The following is a 17869-nucleotide window of genomic DNA, read 5'->3' as shown; positions in this document are numbered from 1 at the left end:
TGGTCTCTCATCATTCTATTGCAAATTCATTAGGCATTATGCCACTATTGCAGCTCCCTTGACGGATAGGCTTAAGAAAGAGGCCTTTTTCTGGGATGCCAAGCTGATAAGAGCTTTAATCAGCTCAAGGAATTGCTTACCTCAGCTCCCATCTTGGTTTGTCTAGATTTTTCGAAAGAATTCACCATTCAGTGTGATACCAAGTGGCAAAGGCATAGGGGTTGTATTGTTACAGGAGCATGGGGTTATAGCGTTTGAGAGCCGCAAACTTGCTGAAAATGAGATGACCATGAATGTATATGACAAAGAAATGCTGGCCATCCTTCATGCCATTAAGAAATGGCACCACTACTTTTTGTGGCAACAGATTTAGGGTCAAGAGTGACCATAGGGTCCTCAAGTATTTTCTCTCTCAGTCTAATCTTATCCCCAAACAATGCAGATGGGTAGCTACATTACAGAACTATGACTTTGACATTACACATACGCGGGGAAAGACAACATAGTTGCTAATTCATTATCTAGAATGTGGGCTTGTAAAGTTTCGGCCATCATGGAACTTCATAATGATTGGATAGAAGAGCTTCAGGAGGCCTATTTGTTAGATGCTGATTTCAGCCACATTTTCCAGAAATTACAGCAAGGGCATATGGAAAAAAACTCTCCATATCAGCTTAAGAACGGTCTCTTATGGTTTCAGGGTAGGATTGCCATCCCATAAACTTCTCCATTCAAGCAAAAGATCATGCAAGAGATGCATTCCTCACCTACAGCTGGTCATTTGGGCATATTTAAAACCTATGACAAGATTGCTAAAAGCTTTTATTGGAAGGGCCTATGGAAGGATGTAAAAGATTTTGTCTTGAGCTACGTGCCATATCAGCAAAACAAGGACAACACCTTAAAACCAGCTGGTTTACTGCAGCCATTCCCTATGCCCGAAGGCAAATGGACACACATTACTATGGACTTCATAACTGGCCTACTGGTGACCAAGAAGGGATGGAACAGCATCTATGTAGTTGTGGACAAACTCACCAAGGCAGCCCATTTCATTCCTACAAAGACTCAATATAATGCTTCTCAAGTAGCCAGCCAATTCATGGAACATGTTTTTAGATTACATGGCTTACCACAGGTCATTGTGCATGACCGGGATGCTAAGTTCATGAGCAACTTTTGGTAGGCAGTTTTCAACTCTATGGGCACTCAGTTAGCCCCTTCCACTACTTACCATCCACAGACCGATGGCCAGACAAAGAGGGTTAACAAGTGGCTGAAAACTTACTTGAGGCATTTCTGTTATGATGTGCAGAATGCTTGGGACTCGTGGTTGCATTTGGCTGATTTTGCCTATAATAACTCTACACACTCCAGCATTGGAGTTTCACCTTTTGAGGCATTGTATGGCTATAAGGTGCCCCTTCCCACGGTTACCTTCAATGATAAAATAAACCCACAAAGCAAGGAGTTGGATAGAATGTAGGCCTTACTTCAACAATGTAAAGTCAACTTGAAGAAATCTCAGGATCAAATGAAGCTTTATGCTGATGACAAAATAAGGGATGTTGAGTTCCAAGAAGGGGATTTGGTGCTTTTGAAGGTGCTCAAGTCCAGATATGCCACCCTTAAGGATGGCTCCAGCAATAAGTTAGCTCACATGTTCTATGGGCCATACCGGATTGTCAAAAGAGTGGGAGACTTGGCATATCAGTTGGCATTGCCCCCATCCACAAAGATTCATAATGTCTTCCATGTGATTCAATTGAAGCCCTTCATTGGATCATCAGTGGATTATATTGAGGAGCTACCACCGATAGATGAAGAAGGCATCATTCAATACATACCCAAGCAAGTCATAGGACAAAGGGAAAAGAAGCTTCGCTCTCGCTCCATCATGGAATACTTGATTAAGTAGCAAGGTTTACCACTTGAGGAAGCTTCTTGGAGGCCAGCTTCAGTTTTGGAAGAGTTTCCATACCTATTAGAAGCAGATTTGGCTGAAATCTAGCTAACTATGGCCCTGTTTTCTCTCAGATTGACTGCAGACAGCTCTCTGCTTCAAAGAAGATTTTATTCTATACTATGGACAACAATGGAAATCATACATGGGCTGAAAGCACTCCTTGGGAGCTCCATCTTGATATATGGCACACCCCGATCGGAGTCTCCTACAAAAAGTTATGACAGACTTACTATAGCAGGGCCCTGTAGTAGACAGTTTGCTGTCCACGATCTGCAGCTCGCATTTACTCAAGATACTTGGGTCAAAATTCATTTTTATAATTCCCCAATAAGGCCCATGTATCGTACATAACCCAATGACCCATCATACGCAATAATACCTCTTCATTCATTTGTAAACCCCTATAATAATGCAGTAGAGTAGTACTCTGATTTGCTCCTGCCCAGTTATCATAAGTGCCCAAATTATTTTTTAGGGCAAAAACTTTTTACATGGGGATGGAATGTAAGAGAGGGGGATTTAATAATGGGAAAATACTAGCTACACTAGCTGGTATATAAGGTGTTAGGGACTTGATTTTTGGACAATCAAATTATAATACAAGTCTCATTTCTTCCTCATCTCCTTCTTCAAGCTCTCATGGCTTCTTCCTCTCTCTTTTTGCCTTTCTCTCTCCTTTTTTAGTATTTCTCTCTCCTCGTCACTCTCTCTCTCTCTCTTCTTGCAGTATTTCTCTCTCTTCTACACTCTCTCTCTTCTTCTTCTTCTCTCTCTCCTGTCCTCTTCTTGACACCTAAACCACATGCTTAGGCTACTTATCCATCTTCTTCTCATGGAAATTTACATCATGGATACGAATGACCTTCCTAGCCTGAAGATCCCATAGTTGATAGCCCATCTCACCTACATCCCCATAACCGGGAAAGATGTGTTTCACTTATTTAGGATCCAACTTATTACGTTTGTCCTTGGAAATATGGCAAAAAGCCTCACATCCAAATACATGCAAATGAGCATATGATGAAGGTTTTCCAGAGACCATACCTCCTCTACAACCTCAGAATCATAGTACTGCATGGAGACCTATTTATCAAGTGCACGGCAGTAGTAACTACCTCAATCCAAAAATACTAGGGTGAGGTATAGGGGCAGTCAACTAATATTTAATACCCCGCTCATCACAAAACTGCTCAAATGCTTTAGAGACATATTCACCCCTATTATCTAACCTTAGGTATTTCAGCCTATACCCAAACTAATTCTCAACAAGAGCAAGCCAATACACTGAAAGGTACCCAATGCAACTAATTTCTACTTTATGGTATATGCCCAAACCTTATGCAAATAATCATCAAAAATAAAAGTCACAAAATACTTCATGTCTCCTAGTGATTGAAAGGCATGTGGCCACATACATTAGAATGAGAAAGAGCCAAAGGCTCACCCATGCGCGTAATATAAGACTTATAATGAGAACTACATGTTTGCCTACCATAAAGGCAATAACACATGAATCAAAACATTTATAGTCAAGGGGTAGAAGATACTATAAACGAGAAAGCATTTTCATTACTTTTAAGAACATGTACCCAAGACAATGATACCATAAAGATACATATGGTATGTCAACCACATCCAAAACATGGTCAATAGAGCTAGATACAAGCAAGGGATAGAGGTTGCCAACCTTGGCACCTCGAGCAAAGATAAGATTTCCACAAGTAATTTTCCACATGAATCACCAAAAGATACATGATACCCTACATCATCCAACTGTCCAGGAGAGAGCAAGCTTTTGCTCAAAGCCAAAACATAGCATACATCATGCAAAACAAAAGTATTGTCTGAAGCAAATTGCAATCTAACATCACCAATGTCAATAATATCCAATGCCGAGTCATTTTCTAGTCTCACAAAACCTATCATGCTTTGATAGGAATGAAACCAATCCTTATGTAGGATAACATGAAAAGAAGCCCCCAAATCAAGTAGCCAACACTGAGGAAAAGTGGATGAGGCATCAGTCAATTGACTAGCATAAAGAGAAGAAATTGCCAAGATGTAATCATCATGACTTAGGCTCGCAAGGCATTTATCTCCTCAATTTTCACATTGGACTTAAGAACAATGATACAATCATTAGACTTATCCTACACTTTGCCCTTGCCTTTCTCCTTCCACTTATCATCGCGCATCTTATGGCACTATGGCCTAATATGACCCTACTTCCCACAATAATGATATGTAAGAGAGGCCTTACGACCATGAAACTTACTACAAGACTGCCCGCAAGATTCAAACCTTTATGAGTCTCTACCACGGTGGTCATGATCACTCTTACCATCATGTCTACCCCTAACACTCAATGCATGAGAAGTATGGATTGTATACACATTATTTCTGTTTACCTCCTCTTTGAGTAAGGCACCCTTAACATCCTACAGTTTCAAACCATCCTTAGGATTATTAGTACACATGGGAGTTAGAAAAGTGTCACATGACTCAGAAAGTGTCACAAGCAAGAACAAGGGAGGAAGATTAACCTTAAACTCCATGGCTTGCAAAGTCAACTAGCTAAAATCAAGTGAAACTCATTCGAATGCACGGACATACTAGCCCCTTCCTTCATGTGAAGCTCCATGTGTTGTTTCAACCAATACATCTCTACAATAGAACTTTGCTTATCATAAAGATTACATATCTTCTCCCATAACTGCTAAGCATTATCCTCAACTGCCACAACATTGAAAATAGTGAATTTACATAGCTCATCCAATGCATCCTAAGTATCATGATCAATGCCTTCGGGCTTGACAGTCTTGGTTTTCAAGGGCCTAACCTGCTTCTTTTGAACTAGGTATTGCCATATCTGCATCTTCCAATAGGTGAAGTTAGTGCCACCAAGCTTTTCAATATTAAAATAGCACTATCATTCAAATAACCGGCCATAATGATAGTATACCAACGTAAAATCCAAGAGAATGGGCTGTTGTAAATTATTGCAAATCAACCACGAAAAGTCATCCAAAACAAAGGCAAAACAAGAGGGAATACCAAAGTATAGAGCCGTCCACCTACAACAAACAATAAGCTGACAAAATACAATGTCTATTGCCTAAGACGATACTGAAAACTATAATTGCAACCATGTTGAAATAAAGATGGTCGCATATGTCAATCCAACTGTGGACAAATAGACAAAAAACAATCTCCCACTTCCAGGGATATCCAAGTAGCAACCAAGATACAAAGAATAAAACCAGCAATGACTAAGCACCAAAGATTGTCCACAAACTCAAATTGTTAGTAAGCCATATATCTATAAGCATATACATCATTGACAAACTACTCACAAAGGTAAGTACCGATGTCTAAAGCATACATAATCAAATCACCCCACAAGTGGAGGTAAACTACATCTAATAGTATACAAGAGAGCATATACATAAACCAAGAGTCTCATTGTCTCAAAGAACCAAGCTCTGCTAAGTAAATACAATTGTCTCCAATTGGAATTGAATCCAAAATGAAAATTAAGCAAGTAAAGCTAAAGACATATACATTAAAGCATCCGAGAAGCCCAAGCGCATCACAAATACATCCAAGAGCATAAGAGTCAAATGAAGCTTTAATATCCATAAGTGAATAAGAATAAAAGCTCAAAGCAACAAACAAAAGCCCAAGTACATCAAATGTAACTCAAATCCAAGTACCAAAGTATGTCATAACCATATCTAGTCTCATATATCAATGCTAGACATCATCGTAGACATGTAGCATACCTAAAATACCATGTAGACACAACAAACATTCAAAGCATGAAGCTCACTGTTGTATGGTTGCTATCTAAACTATGATGACAGTAATAAACCTCTACAAAACTGAGTTAATCAAGCTTTAAACAATCCAAGTATCATTCTAAAAGCATAACCATACTATCCGAGTGTCAAAATAGTATTTTCAAAGCATCAGACATGCATTATGGAATTTATTGTTTGCTATCTAAACCAAAGTTGTTCTGTTTTGTATGAAACAAAGTGTTCTACATGAAACAAAGGTTGAAAAACTACACAAAATCATCTTTGTGAGTGCCTAGATTTATAGCTTTCATCGCGCTTCGTTTTTAGGTACAGAAAGCCAAAATTCAATATCGTATGCAAAAGTTATGATCAAAATATGAGTGTTGTCAAGCTACCATAGTTGTCCACGACTTCTATAGCAAACTCTATATCCAGTTAAAATGGATAGAATGGTTGCTCCTCAACTCAATAACCACTCAAGAAGGCTCAACTAAGCCCTAGGAAGCTTATTGACAAGCCAAGAGTAAGCTGGAACAATTCGGGAGAAGGGAAGACTCGATGCATACATTAGGAGGAAGAAACAATGGCTACCATGAAACCTTGAGCGGAAGCTTTGAATCGAGGATGGAGCAAAGGATGAAGAAGGTCCTAGAAAGCTCATTGACAACCCGAGAGTAAACTAGAACAATCTAGGAGAAGGGAAGACTCAATGCATACCTTGGGAGGAAGAAACAATGACTACCATGGAACCTTGAGCCAAAGCTGTGAATCCGAACTGAAGCAAAGGATAAAAAATATCCTTGATTGGTTGGCTCTGATACCAATTGAAAGGTAAAGCTCGAGTGGAAGCACACACAAGGAAGCAAAAGCTATGGCAAATGGAGCAAGAGACAAGAGAGAGACACCATATGTGGAAACTCCAACAATCACAATGTGTGACTATTGGCCTTCCCTTATCCAACAGTCAGTGAAAAAATAAAGAATAAAGTGACTGTGATGAGAGTCTGCCACCTTGCTGCAATGTACATGTGTGCATTCATGGTATGAAGTAAATATAAGGCAGCATAGGCACAAGCACCTTTACCCCTAACAATGAGCCTCTTGGAAGTAAAGAAATCATTTGGATTAGATATGGGTCTCTTGGCAACATGTTACAATCCTTATGTGAGCAACATCCTTGAACATACACTGTTATGGCTTTTATTGAGGAAATTTTTAACTCGCATGGTCACTATAAAATCCAAGCCTCCCAATGGAATGTTATGAATTCGACTCAAGTAGTCCAAACACGAGTCTTTTCTTCTTTCATACTTGATTGCTTCTTGGTAAGAGATCCTTCACTTCACTACTTGGTGTCCCCCAAACGCTAGAGAGGAGACTTACTTGTTACAAGCTAAGGTTTTGGTCACATGCAAGTTGCTAGATTGTCCTGATAAGCATATAGAATGTAATAAGTCTAATCAAATGGCACAACTAGGTTTGTTAACTATATGAGATGTTCTATCTATCAATACTTTTTTCCTCAAGGTTACCGACCAATTTTGTCAAACTTAGAGATATGGCTTAAGCAACATGTTCCCCTTTGCTTACATTTTAGCTTTCCTCCTCGTAATTAAACTAGGCATTTACACACTTGGAAAATTTCCTAAAATGACCAACCAATAAAGTGTATTATAAGATGGTTGAGGATAAGATATCATAGTATATCCCTTGTGGTTGAGGATAAGAGATCGCAGTATATCCCTTATGAGGATAAGAGATCACAATATATCCCTTGTGGGTGGATGCTTAGGCTTCTTAACTATGATCTCCCTACAAGGGATAGTACTACACAATCACAAGATCTCCGATGGTAGACATGTCTTCTATACATGTACTAAGACCTTTGTTCATCTTTGATTTATTGCCCAATTGTAAGATAAACCTAGAGTTTCGTTTCCCAATGACACATCAACATACAATCATCCACATCCATTAGATTTTTGGCACAATGCCACCCACAACCACTTTACAATCGAGGCATCTAGATCTTTTTCACTTTTAGAATTGGACTAATCTTTGGGGCAAACATACAATGCAATTACTTTTTATTTGACCACCAACATCCATTTCCAAGTACATGTCAATATACAATCTTCCATTCCTGGGTTTTGGGAAGATGCCATCCATCGTCACTTTACACTTGAGACATCCTTGTCATCTTCATTTTTAGCATCGTACTATCTTCCACATTCCTAACCACATGCAATGCATTTATTTTTTATTCATCCACTGCTAGTCATAATCAGATAAACCATGTTCAAGGAATGTTATTATGGCAAAGTTAAATTCATGGTTCCAACTAATGCAATCCACAAAGATATGGATGCTCCAAGGATGGACATAATCCACACAACCCTAAACATACACTTCCTAATCCCTCTTTCTGATTTTTTGCAATCCTATGTTTTTTGTAGCTTTTTGGCTCATACATTGTTTAATACATGTCTACTTGATTGGCCAATTGGCCAATTGACCCTTTAGAAATATTTCAGTTCTTAATTAAAACTTTGCAAGGAAAAGAATGCATTGTACACCTTTTGTGTGCTTGATTCAGTATATGATGGATTCAATAGGATCTTGCTTTTGTGCGTGCGCACGCACGCGTGTGTGTGTGTGAGATGATTCTCCTTGAATAAGACAGAAATCTAAGGTTAGTGGATTACATCAGAAAATCATACAATAATTAGTATAGATAGACGATAGATATAGATTAAACACCATATTTGATTTTAACACTTGTCAATTGCACAACCACTGAATTCTCCATCCCTTTTATACTGGAACAGCATGACCAAGTGATCTTTCAAAACAAAACATCACCCACACCATGAACCACAAATTATCATGTGCAAGATCATATGGAACCAAAAATACACACACATGCAAAGTCAAACTTTGCTATGTCGCACTCCCCCATCAGACTTAAAAGGAGCAGATGCGTTTCTGTATAAGAATGATATCCACCTTCACCCTCCTTACACGACAACTAAGTTGTCACTAGCTCCAATTCTACCAGCGCAATGATAACCTCCAAAGCTTTAATGGCAGCTTGCACTGAAAGCTGTGCAATAAATTCTTACGCTGGATTTGAAATCATGTCATTAGACCTTTGGCCAAACCAAACAAAAGGTCTACATGAGAGGAGTCACGATGCTTATAGCCATTTTATTATGCCTAAAGGAATATGCAGGGTGCAAGGTCTGAACTCATGCACCCAAATAACTCAAACCACTACTCCAAGACCCTGTTGGCACATCAGGTGATTTATTTAGTCGTACTGCTGTTCAGAACGTTTACATATAGCAATTTTTCATTAAAGATATCAGACCAAGTTTCTTCATACAAACAAAACCTAGTTTTTATCATGTTGCAGATCACAGTACACCTTAATTGGCTTTGTAAGGGCCCTCACAGTAGGATTAGCTCTGAATAAGCCATCAGCATGTAAACTCACAGTTACAACAGTCTAGTACAAAATAATAACCTGAAATTAAGAAACTTCCCCCTAAAATGGGACAATCTCTATACAAATTAATGAATCCAAGAGTGCATACTCTTTTAACTACTACTTACAAACTTCCAATAAGGGTAGTACTGCACTCTAAACTATAAGCCTCAAGTTATAGACTTATCAAGCTCGAGAATCTGATATCAGATTGAGCCACTACATCAAATTATTAGCTTCTATGTTGGCAGACAAAAACCAACCTCAACAAATTTGTAAATTTGGGTAAAGGTAAAATCAAGTTACTAAACTATCTATAACCGTTATACTGTTGCTGTGAATTTGGATAAGTTCCCATGCCCATCCCCATGCCCATCATTGGATTCATACCCATTCCCATACCAGGAACTGGACCAATCCCCATACCAGGTCTCACAGCCATTCCTGGATTTACTCCCATATGCATGACAGGTGCCATGGCCATCCCTGAACCCATGCCCATAGAATTTATACCCATGCCAGGGCCCATCCCCATTCCCACAGAGTTCATCATTACTTGGGCAGCAGGGGGAACAATAGCACCTGCTCCTGCCAAGCCAAGTCCAGAACCAGAACCCATAGCCTTCCCCATATTGGTAGCTGATGTTTTGGCAGTTGATGCTCTTTCTTCCTTTATTCTCTCAGTTCGCAAGAGATCAAAATCAATACCAATATCAGCTAGAGGATTGGTTTTAGCTGCAGAAAATAGAAAGCACATACAGATCAACTAAAGATTTATCACAAATCACCAAAGAACAATGTAGAAATAAAGGAAAATACTCACGTCCAGCTATATTCAAGTCAATTAAACCCTTGCTCAACGTGTCAGCCCATACTGTAGATTTTGTCTCAAACTTCTCCTTCTGTTGAGGCTCTGTATAGGAGTTAATACTAGGTTTTGGTGTTTGGTTGGTAGCTGGAATTACATGTTGAGGAGCTGACACTGCTGCTGGTTGCAGCAGATTTCCCCTTGGGTTAGACTGTTGGGAAGAAGTCCATCCAGCTGCTGGCTGCATCAAGTTCATTTGTGGTGCTGTTGGCATGGAAAGAGGCAGTGGTGGTGTGCTAGATACAGAAGTCGTACCTAAACCATTTGCAGAGCCCCCGAAAGAGGTGAATGTGTCATTCCCAAATACTTCAAGCCCACCATACAAAGCATTTGCAGTCTGATTTGCTGGAGCAGGTGCAAATGAAACCATAGCAGTTTGATTTGCAGAAGCAACTGCAAATGAATTAAAACCATTGCTGTCACCAGATGCCCTAGTGGCTAGCTCAGTGCCACTACTAACTGGTGCTAGATTGGTACCATAGCTTGGAGGGGGAGGGTTGCTGGCAATAGCATTAGCAGAGAATGCTGGGCCCTCTGCTTTGAAAGGAGAATCTCCAAAAACATCAGCATCAAGACTCTGTAAATCCGTGGCCACACCATTAGTTGTGTGCTCATGTGTAGTGCCCTGCTAATATATTTAGTAAAAAGCTACGAATGACACCTGAAAAGATGAGTTACTAGAAATGACAGCAGCTGGTGTGAATGCAGCTGTGCTAGAATCTCCAAAGTAATCACTGGCATTGCTTGTCGTGTTTGATATAGCAGGTGGAGCTGGCAAAGCCTTCATACCATTCACAGTGTCCACCGGACCAAACAAATCCTCAGTTGGAAAATTTGCCGGAGCTGCAACTGTTGGAGCAGCAGGCACTGGAGCTGCAAAATCAACAGGAAGACCAAATGATGCATACACAAATCAGAAAAACAACTTATTACTATGAAATAAATGAAACTAGAAAGACACAGATCATACGAAGACGCAGCACATACATACACTAGCACCCTTGCTTTAGACCTGAAATAGACTCATCACACAGCACACCAGAGATCAATACAGATATAATAAAATGACATTTCATTATATCCAGATATCTCAGCACCATGACATCCCAGCAATCTGACAAGCTGAAGAAATCATCTTTTGCAAGGCAAGGATACAATATCATGCACTCTTGATTAGCTGGATAGACAGGATCTCAGCAACTAGCACTGCAAATCCCATCAACACTGTACCTAACACCTCTAGGTTTCACAGAATATCAATACCATGTATTATCTTGCTTGATGTAAATCCTCTGCTTCACAGTTTCATCAACTGGCACTGCAGATCCTCAGAGGTGAGGACATCAGATGACAGAATCAATTTGCGTGAGCAATCTTAAGTTGGCAAGCCAACCTCTTTCATCATAATATTCATCTTGATTACTGGTCCATCCAACTGTCCATATCAACCAACTGGGTGCATGTGGATGTGGATCGAACATTTTCACCAAAAGGCATCATGCTTCAACCTCAAACCCGGCCTAGTGATGGTCAAGTAGATCAGACTTCCAACCATCTGCTTGTACATAGTCACATCCTGAATTTCAGCTCCAGTGCTAATGTCCAACTTGACATTCTGATCAAGGGGTGTATCCAATGGTTTGCATTCAGCCATGCCATATTTCTTCAGCATATTGGCACCCCTTCTTAGGTTCTAGTCATTGACTTGCTCTAAGGCACTCAAGTGATTTAATTCAGTTGCTCAATGGATGCAGTTGGGCTCATAAGTTAATTTATGCAGAAGCCCAAGAAGCCACATTTGGATACTGTTAGGCAGATTCTGAGAGTTGCTTATGCTGATCACAAGCCTTGAATAAGAAGCACATCTTGTCTCCACCTACTAGCTTAGACAAATTTCATTCTGTAGGATGAAAAGCACCTCCTCCTGTTACCGTATCATCTTCAGCTGGCTTATGCAAAGAGGCATTTATTCTGATGCTCAAAGTAACTAACAGCTGGATTTGCTCATAAGTGTGTTGTTTTTCATACAAGAGGCAAGGTTTTCCTATTTGTTTGTTTCTCCGATTCTGAAGTCAGTCGCCCTCGTTATAAATATTGATACTTGAAAAACTGTTGCTTTTGCTTGTGTGTGAAATATTGATGCATTCTCTTTGTAGGGATCAACTACCTACTGGAGATGGCACAGTGTGTTAGTTATGTTATGCTAGGTGATATGCTGCAGATGGCCCAAGTCCTCTATTCCCTCTGGTGGGTGATGGATGATCACAATAGCAAACTCAATCCTGATTCGACTCCTAGTTTCCATGAATTGCTGTACAGAATCAGCTGCTGTCCAAAATTATCAGGCTTTCTGTCCTCACAAGCTCCATTAGAATTATTTATTCTGTTGTAAGCATTTCTCCAACAGTGCTGGGGTTCCAGGGAAAAGCTTAATCCTTAAGCTGAGATCTTTTCTACATTTTCTCAAGCAAGCAGGCCATGGTAACCTTGGGGTTGGGAGCTGAGTGGAATGCTTTAGACTGCACGTGATTATATGTAAAAACAACACACTTATGAGCAAATCCAGCTGTTAGTTACTTTGAGCATCAGAACAAATCCCTCTTTGCATAAGCCAGCTGAAGATGATATGGTAACAGGAGGAGGTGCTTTTCATCCTATAGAGTGAAATTTGTCTAAGCCAGTATGTGGAGACAAGATGTGCTTCTTATTCAAGGCTTGTGATCAGCATAAGCAACTTATGGTCTCAAAATACACTTAGTACGGATTATATGTAAAAACAACACACTTATGAGCAAATCCAGCTGTTAGTTACTTTGAGCATCAGAAGAAATGCCTCTTTGCATAAGCCAGCTGAAGATGATATGGTAACAGGAGGAGGTGCTTTTCATCCTACAAAATGAAATTTGTCTAAGCCAGTAGGTGGAGGCAAGATGTGCTTCTTATTCAAGGCTTGTGATCAGCATAAGCAACTTATGGTCTCAAAATACACTTAGTACAGATTATATGTAAAAACAACACACTTATAAGCAAATCCAGCTGTTAGTTACTTTGAGCATCAAAACAAATGCCTCTTTGCATAAGCCAGCTGAAGATGATATGGTAACAGGAGGAGGTGCTTTTCATCCTACAGAGTGAAATTTGTCTAAGCCAGTATGTGGAGACAAGATGTGCTTCTTATTCAAGGCTTGTGATCAGCATAAGCAACTCATGGTCTCAAAATACACTTAGTACGGACTATATGTAAAAACAACACACTTATGAGCAAATCCAGCTGTTAGTTACTTTGAGCATCAGAATAAATGCCTCTTTGCATAAGCCAGCTGAAGATGACATGGTAACAGGAGGAGGTGCTTTTCATCCTATAGAGTGAAATTTGTCTAAGCCAGTAGGTGGAGACAAGATGTGCTTCTTATTCAAGGCTTGTGATCAGCAGAAGCAACTTATGGTCTCAAAATACACTTAGTACGGATTATATGTAGTGCATTTGCATGTTGCACAGTCTAACCATAAACAAGAAAGAAAAATAAGCCAAGACCGTTGAATAGGTCAGAAAGGAAGCATACCTGTGGAAGCACGAGGATCAAATTCATCAAAACCAACTGACTGTACATTTGCTGGTGAAGCTTTAGCCACACTTGTACTTTCTCCATTTGTAGCTTGGGCAGTGTTGGACTTTGAAGCTCGAGCAACAGCTGCAGCAAGACCCCCTCCATCTCTAATAAGAATGGACATGAGTTGGGTAAATCAACTGGCATTCCTTGCTGTATGTAAGAAAGCAATGATAATGAATATAACAAATGTTATAGCATTCAAAGGACACCTTTGTTCTTCTGCTGATACATATCCATAATCAGAACTTCCCAATGCCTCCTCGTAGCTGGGAGGAGCAGGCATCCTTGATCCTACAGCTTTGCGATCAGCTCTCCTGTAAATAATAGCAGCTCTCTCAGCACAGACTTGTGGAACAGGACACCACATTAGACATTCTTGAGCATGTCCACAAGTGAGAACATGTGATAGGACTCTCACCGGTCATCCATTTCATAATCATCACCTCTTCCTCCACTCCTGTAGTTTGCATTATAACATATTACAGAATTGAAGTGCTGCTTACTTAAAAACCACTAGGCTTAGTTATAGATAGCATGCACAAGCAAGAACAACATATGACAGACTATATGTATGCACCTCGATGAATGACGATCATCATCGTCATATGATCGATCACGCTCTCTCTCAAAGCTGCTGTATTTTTCACTCTGTCTGTCATCTCCTCTTTTGGAGCTGTGATAGCTATCATCTTGTTCATACTCTCTGTTATACTCATCCCGGCTATATCGATCGCCATCACGGCCATATCGATCCCCGTCCCGACCATACCGATCCCCGTCCCGGCCATATCGATCCCCGTCCCGGCCATATCGATCATCATCTCGGTAGCGATCAAAATCCCTATCTCGGTACCTATCATCGTCTCGGCTCCCATACCGAGATGCACCACTGTAGTTGTCATCATCATATCGATCTCCACCATAGCTCCCACTTGTGCTGTGATATGAGCTCGGCTTATAGATTCCTCCGGCGGATGATACACCTCGGTATCTGCAGTAGAGACATTTTTTAACATAGAAATTTCTCAGAGATTAGACATAAGAGATAATCTTCAAACAAGCACAAACACTGCATGAATTTGTGCACGAAAACTGACTGCAGTGTGGCACCTAATATATACAAGCTTCCAGCAAATTTAATTCTTTAGTATCTAAGAAAAGCATTTTCCTACCATGCCATAAAGAAGGTACAGTAACAAACTTACTTATCCCTGTTCGAAACAGCCTTTTGCCTGACTTCCCTAATTTTCTCCTTGTCATTTACAAGAGCAACAAGAGATTGTGATTTCTTCCTAACATTTAGACCTTGGTCCTTCCCACTGGAGTCTGTATATTGGAAGTCAGCAAGTGTCTGCATCCAGATGCAGCAAGCGAAACATTAGCAAATTAGAATGATACTCTACAAAATTGCCAACACATATAGTAATCAGGCAAACTCTTCTTTTAATTTCACATATATTCCCACTTGTCCTTTGAGCAGAGAAGTAAGTGAAACATGTAAGTTTTCCTGCAAATTAATGGTGGAATTAAATCACATATAGTAATCAGGCAAACTCTTCTTTTAATTTCACATATATTCCCACTTGTCCTTTGAGCAGAGAAGTAAGTGAAACATGTAAGTTTTCCTGCAAATTAATGGTGGAATTAAATCACAGTCTATGGGACAAGTCTCTAGATTCTGGAAACCTACTGAGATTTGATAAGCATGCTCTTTAAGCTCATCTATCACCCTCTCCGATCCATGAGCCACAAGATACTCCAGAATGGTCAATGCCTGAGGAAACAGCACCAGAAACTTGAGCCTTTATGCTGACGTTAGACTATATCAACTGGTCTTCCTACTAGTAAAACATACCTTATACACATGCCTCCAATTTCGGCCTGTGTCATTTATACGCTTCCATAAAATTGTCATGATCATTTGATATTCATTGCTGTGGTAGAGCAGAATGAACTTTAGGAACCAGTAAAACATAATGGGACAGACTGAAATATAAAGGGTCAAACCGAATGTAATACTCATACTCATAGAAACAAAGTGGATATGTACTATGTAGCAGGGTTAAGACTCACTAATTCCGAGTGGCTTGCGCAATATCTGCCATTAGTGTTCCATGGGGTCCCCATGGCTCGTTACTTGTAGCATCCAAAACCTGAAATCCATACACTATAAATAATGTAATGATGAAGAATACACAATGTATCGCACTTTCCAATGATTTCAATCTAAAAATATAGCACAAGTATGTTCTGTCCTAACCCAGATCCCTGCCCAAAACCACTCCCAGCGCCCCCCCCCAAAAAAAAAGGGAAAAAGCCCACACTAGCCAACAATTTCAATCTAAAGGCAAACCCAATGCAACAGCGCCCAGAAAAAAAAGAAACACACACTTGCCAACAATTTCAATCTAAAGGCAAACCCAATGCAACCAACCAAAAAAAAAGAAAGAAAGAAAGAAAACCCACACTTGCCAACGATTTCAATCTAAAGGCATAGCAGAAGTATGTTTGTCCTAATGGATTCCCTGGCCAAAAACACAAAAGGTAAATAAACGAAGATCTGCCTACCAGATTATGTCTATCCGGATCTATAGCATTAGCATTATCCCACTCATCACATAGAACGAATGAAAAGAAATAGACTTAATATCTGGGAATACCATCCTCTCGTTCGGTTAGGAAGATTAATCTAAACTATGACAGGAGCTAGAGTAAATACCTTCTGCTCGATTTCAGGTACTTTTAACACTTTTTTGTTCACTTCTCTTTTCCTGAGGGAAAAAGAAACAAAAATCATAAGCTGGTAAGCCAAACCCTACCATTGCAAATACAAATGCCTGCCAGGGTCATGGTAACTCACAATTCCCGAACTGTCTGATCCAATACTTTCTTCAGATCCATAGTGACTTCTGCAACAGCCCCAGAGTGCTGTATCTATTATGAGTAGGCGAGAACTAACGTGATATTCTGTGAAAAACAAGCGTACAGCTCAGATCATAATTTTCAAGGAACTTTGATGGAAAAATGTTATCGTCACAAATGTGGATCTCAGATGATTCTGTTCTAGCAAACATGCAAAATCAAAGAGCCATCCTAGATTACATCGAAAATCGCCAAACAGAAAGCATATCTGAATTTACGTGATTGATAGGCCGTTGATGCAAATGCTCGCGTGCAAGGTCCAGTAACACTTTGTAGCCGAATCTTACAGTGGCACAGGTCGTGGGGAGCACCTTCGAGCAAACAAAGGATTTCTGAGGAATCCTCGGCTCTTTTGAACTGCCAATTCCAGGTCGATGATCTATGTGGCTAAAACCCTAGCGATCCTGTCAGGCCAAATGCTGATGATGCTCGCGAGCGGATAGGGGAAAGCAACGCAGCGATGGTGACGAGGATGCTTGGCCGCCTGACTTCGAGGCTAAGGATCCAAGCTGATGAAAAGGAAATCCCGATCTGGGAGGGGAGGGTTCATGTGAGAGTGAATGGAGCGAGGGGGGGGAGCGGGTACCTGCGCGAGGGGAAAGAGGCAACAGGCCTGTGCGTAAAACAGGGGGGAGGCGGGGGGGGGAACAAATGCCGGAGGAGAGGTGGGGGGGCAAAAAAATGATGGGTATTGGGCACCATATGAAAATGAATGAGCGAGAGAGAGAGAGAGTTTTTTTTTTGGTTGTTTCCCTTGTGAATGTTCGTTGACAGTGTCGTCCCGAGTCCCGACTCCCTCCATTTCCCTTGGCCGGGTTGGAAACTTTGGGAAATTTTTGAAAGTTGCAAAGCCGCCACCGTGTACAGCTTAGATTTGGTTGTATCACCTTAGGTGAAAAACGTAAGGGGAGGCGCGTTGCTACCTTACAACTTCAGCAACCCCAAATATCTTTGCCCGAACATGTTATCCCTTTTGTATGATTTTTAATGCGCATGTCATAAATATATTTACACTAGCCAACTAGCTTTAATGTCACCACCCAACCATGGATGTGATTGATATGCATCACCCACTTGCTGAACATAAGGTGAGTTTTGAGCACAATCTAAAGGCATGTCTCCTATTATTCCAAACAATAACTCTACACTATCTCTTATTTTACAATTTATGAGCATATCTCACCAAACTTTCTAATATGTATTAGAAAACATTTC

At 40.3% G+C, this 17869-nt stretch overlaps 1 protein-coding gene across 1 annotated transcript; it reads right to left on the bottom strand.

Annotated features, from left to right (window-relative positions):
• Nucleotides 1-9275: 9275 nt before the first annotated feature.
• On the bottom strand, nt 9276-17301 carry LOC148009540 (clathrin interactor EPSIN 2-like). Its single transcript, XM_087672373.1, has 14 exons — nt 16873-17301; nt 16593-16699; nt 16452-16503; nt 15806-15885; nt 15588-15666; nt 15423-15506; nt 14938-15083; nt 14310-14723; nt 14151-14189; nt 13942-14046; nt 13685-13836; nt 10783-10994; nt 10077-10698; nt 9276-9988 (listed from the first exon to the last, which is right to left on the bottom strand). The coding sequence occupies exons 2-14, from the start codon at nt 16631-16633 to the stop codon at nt 9564-9566; spliced, it is 2451 nt and encodes an 816-aa protein (XP_087528499.1). The 5' UTR covers nt 16634-16699; nt 16873-17301; the 3' UTR covers nt 9276-9563.
• Between the last annotated feature and the right edge of the window lie 568 nt (nt 17302-17869).

This window comes from Lygodium microphyllum, chromosome 30, assembly GCF_053477565.2.
Source record: "Lygodium microphyllum isolate KBCC chromosome 30, Lygodium_microphyllum_v1.1.10, whole genome shotgun sequence".
NCBI classification, from domain to species: domain Eukaryota; kingdom Viridiplantae; phylum Streptophyta; class Polypodiopsida; order Schizaeales; family Lygodiaceae; genus Lygodium; species Lygodium microphyllum.
The sequence above is the reverse complement of the archived record's forward strand: the minus strand, read 5'-3'. Positions and strand labels throughout refer to the sequence as shown.

Coding starts and splice junctions, on each gene's coding strand:
- LOC148009540 (XM_087672373.1), bottom strand. CDS start 16,633: ATGGATCTGAAGAAAGTATTGGATCAGACAGTTCGGGAATT. Junction 14,190..14,309: donor GATGATCGTCATTCATCGAG/GTGCATACATAT, acceptor TGCAAACTACAG/GAGTGGAGGAAGAGGTGATG. Junction 13,837..13,941: donor GTATCAGCAGAAGAACAAAG/GTGTCCTTTGAA, acceptor CATTCTTATTAG/AGATGGAGGGGGTCTTGCTG.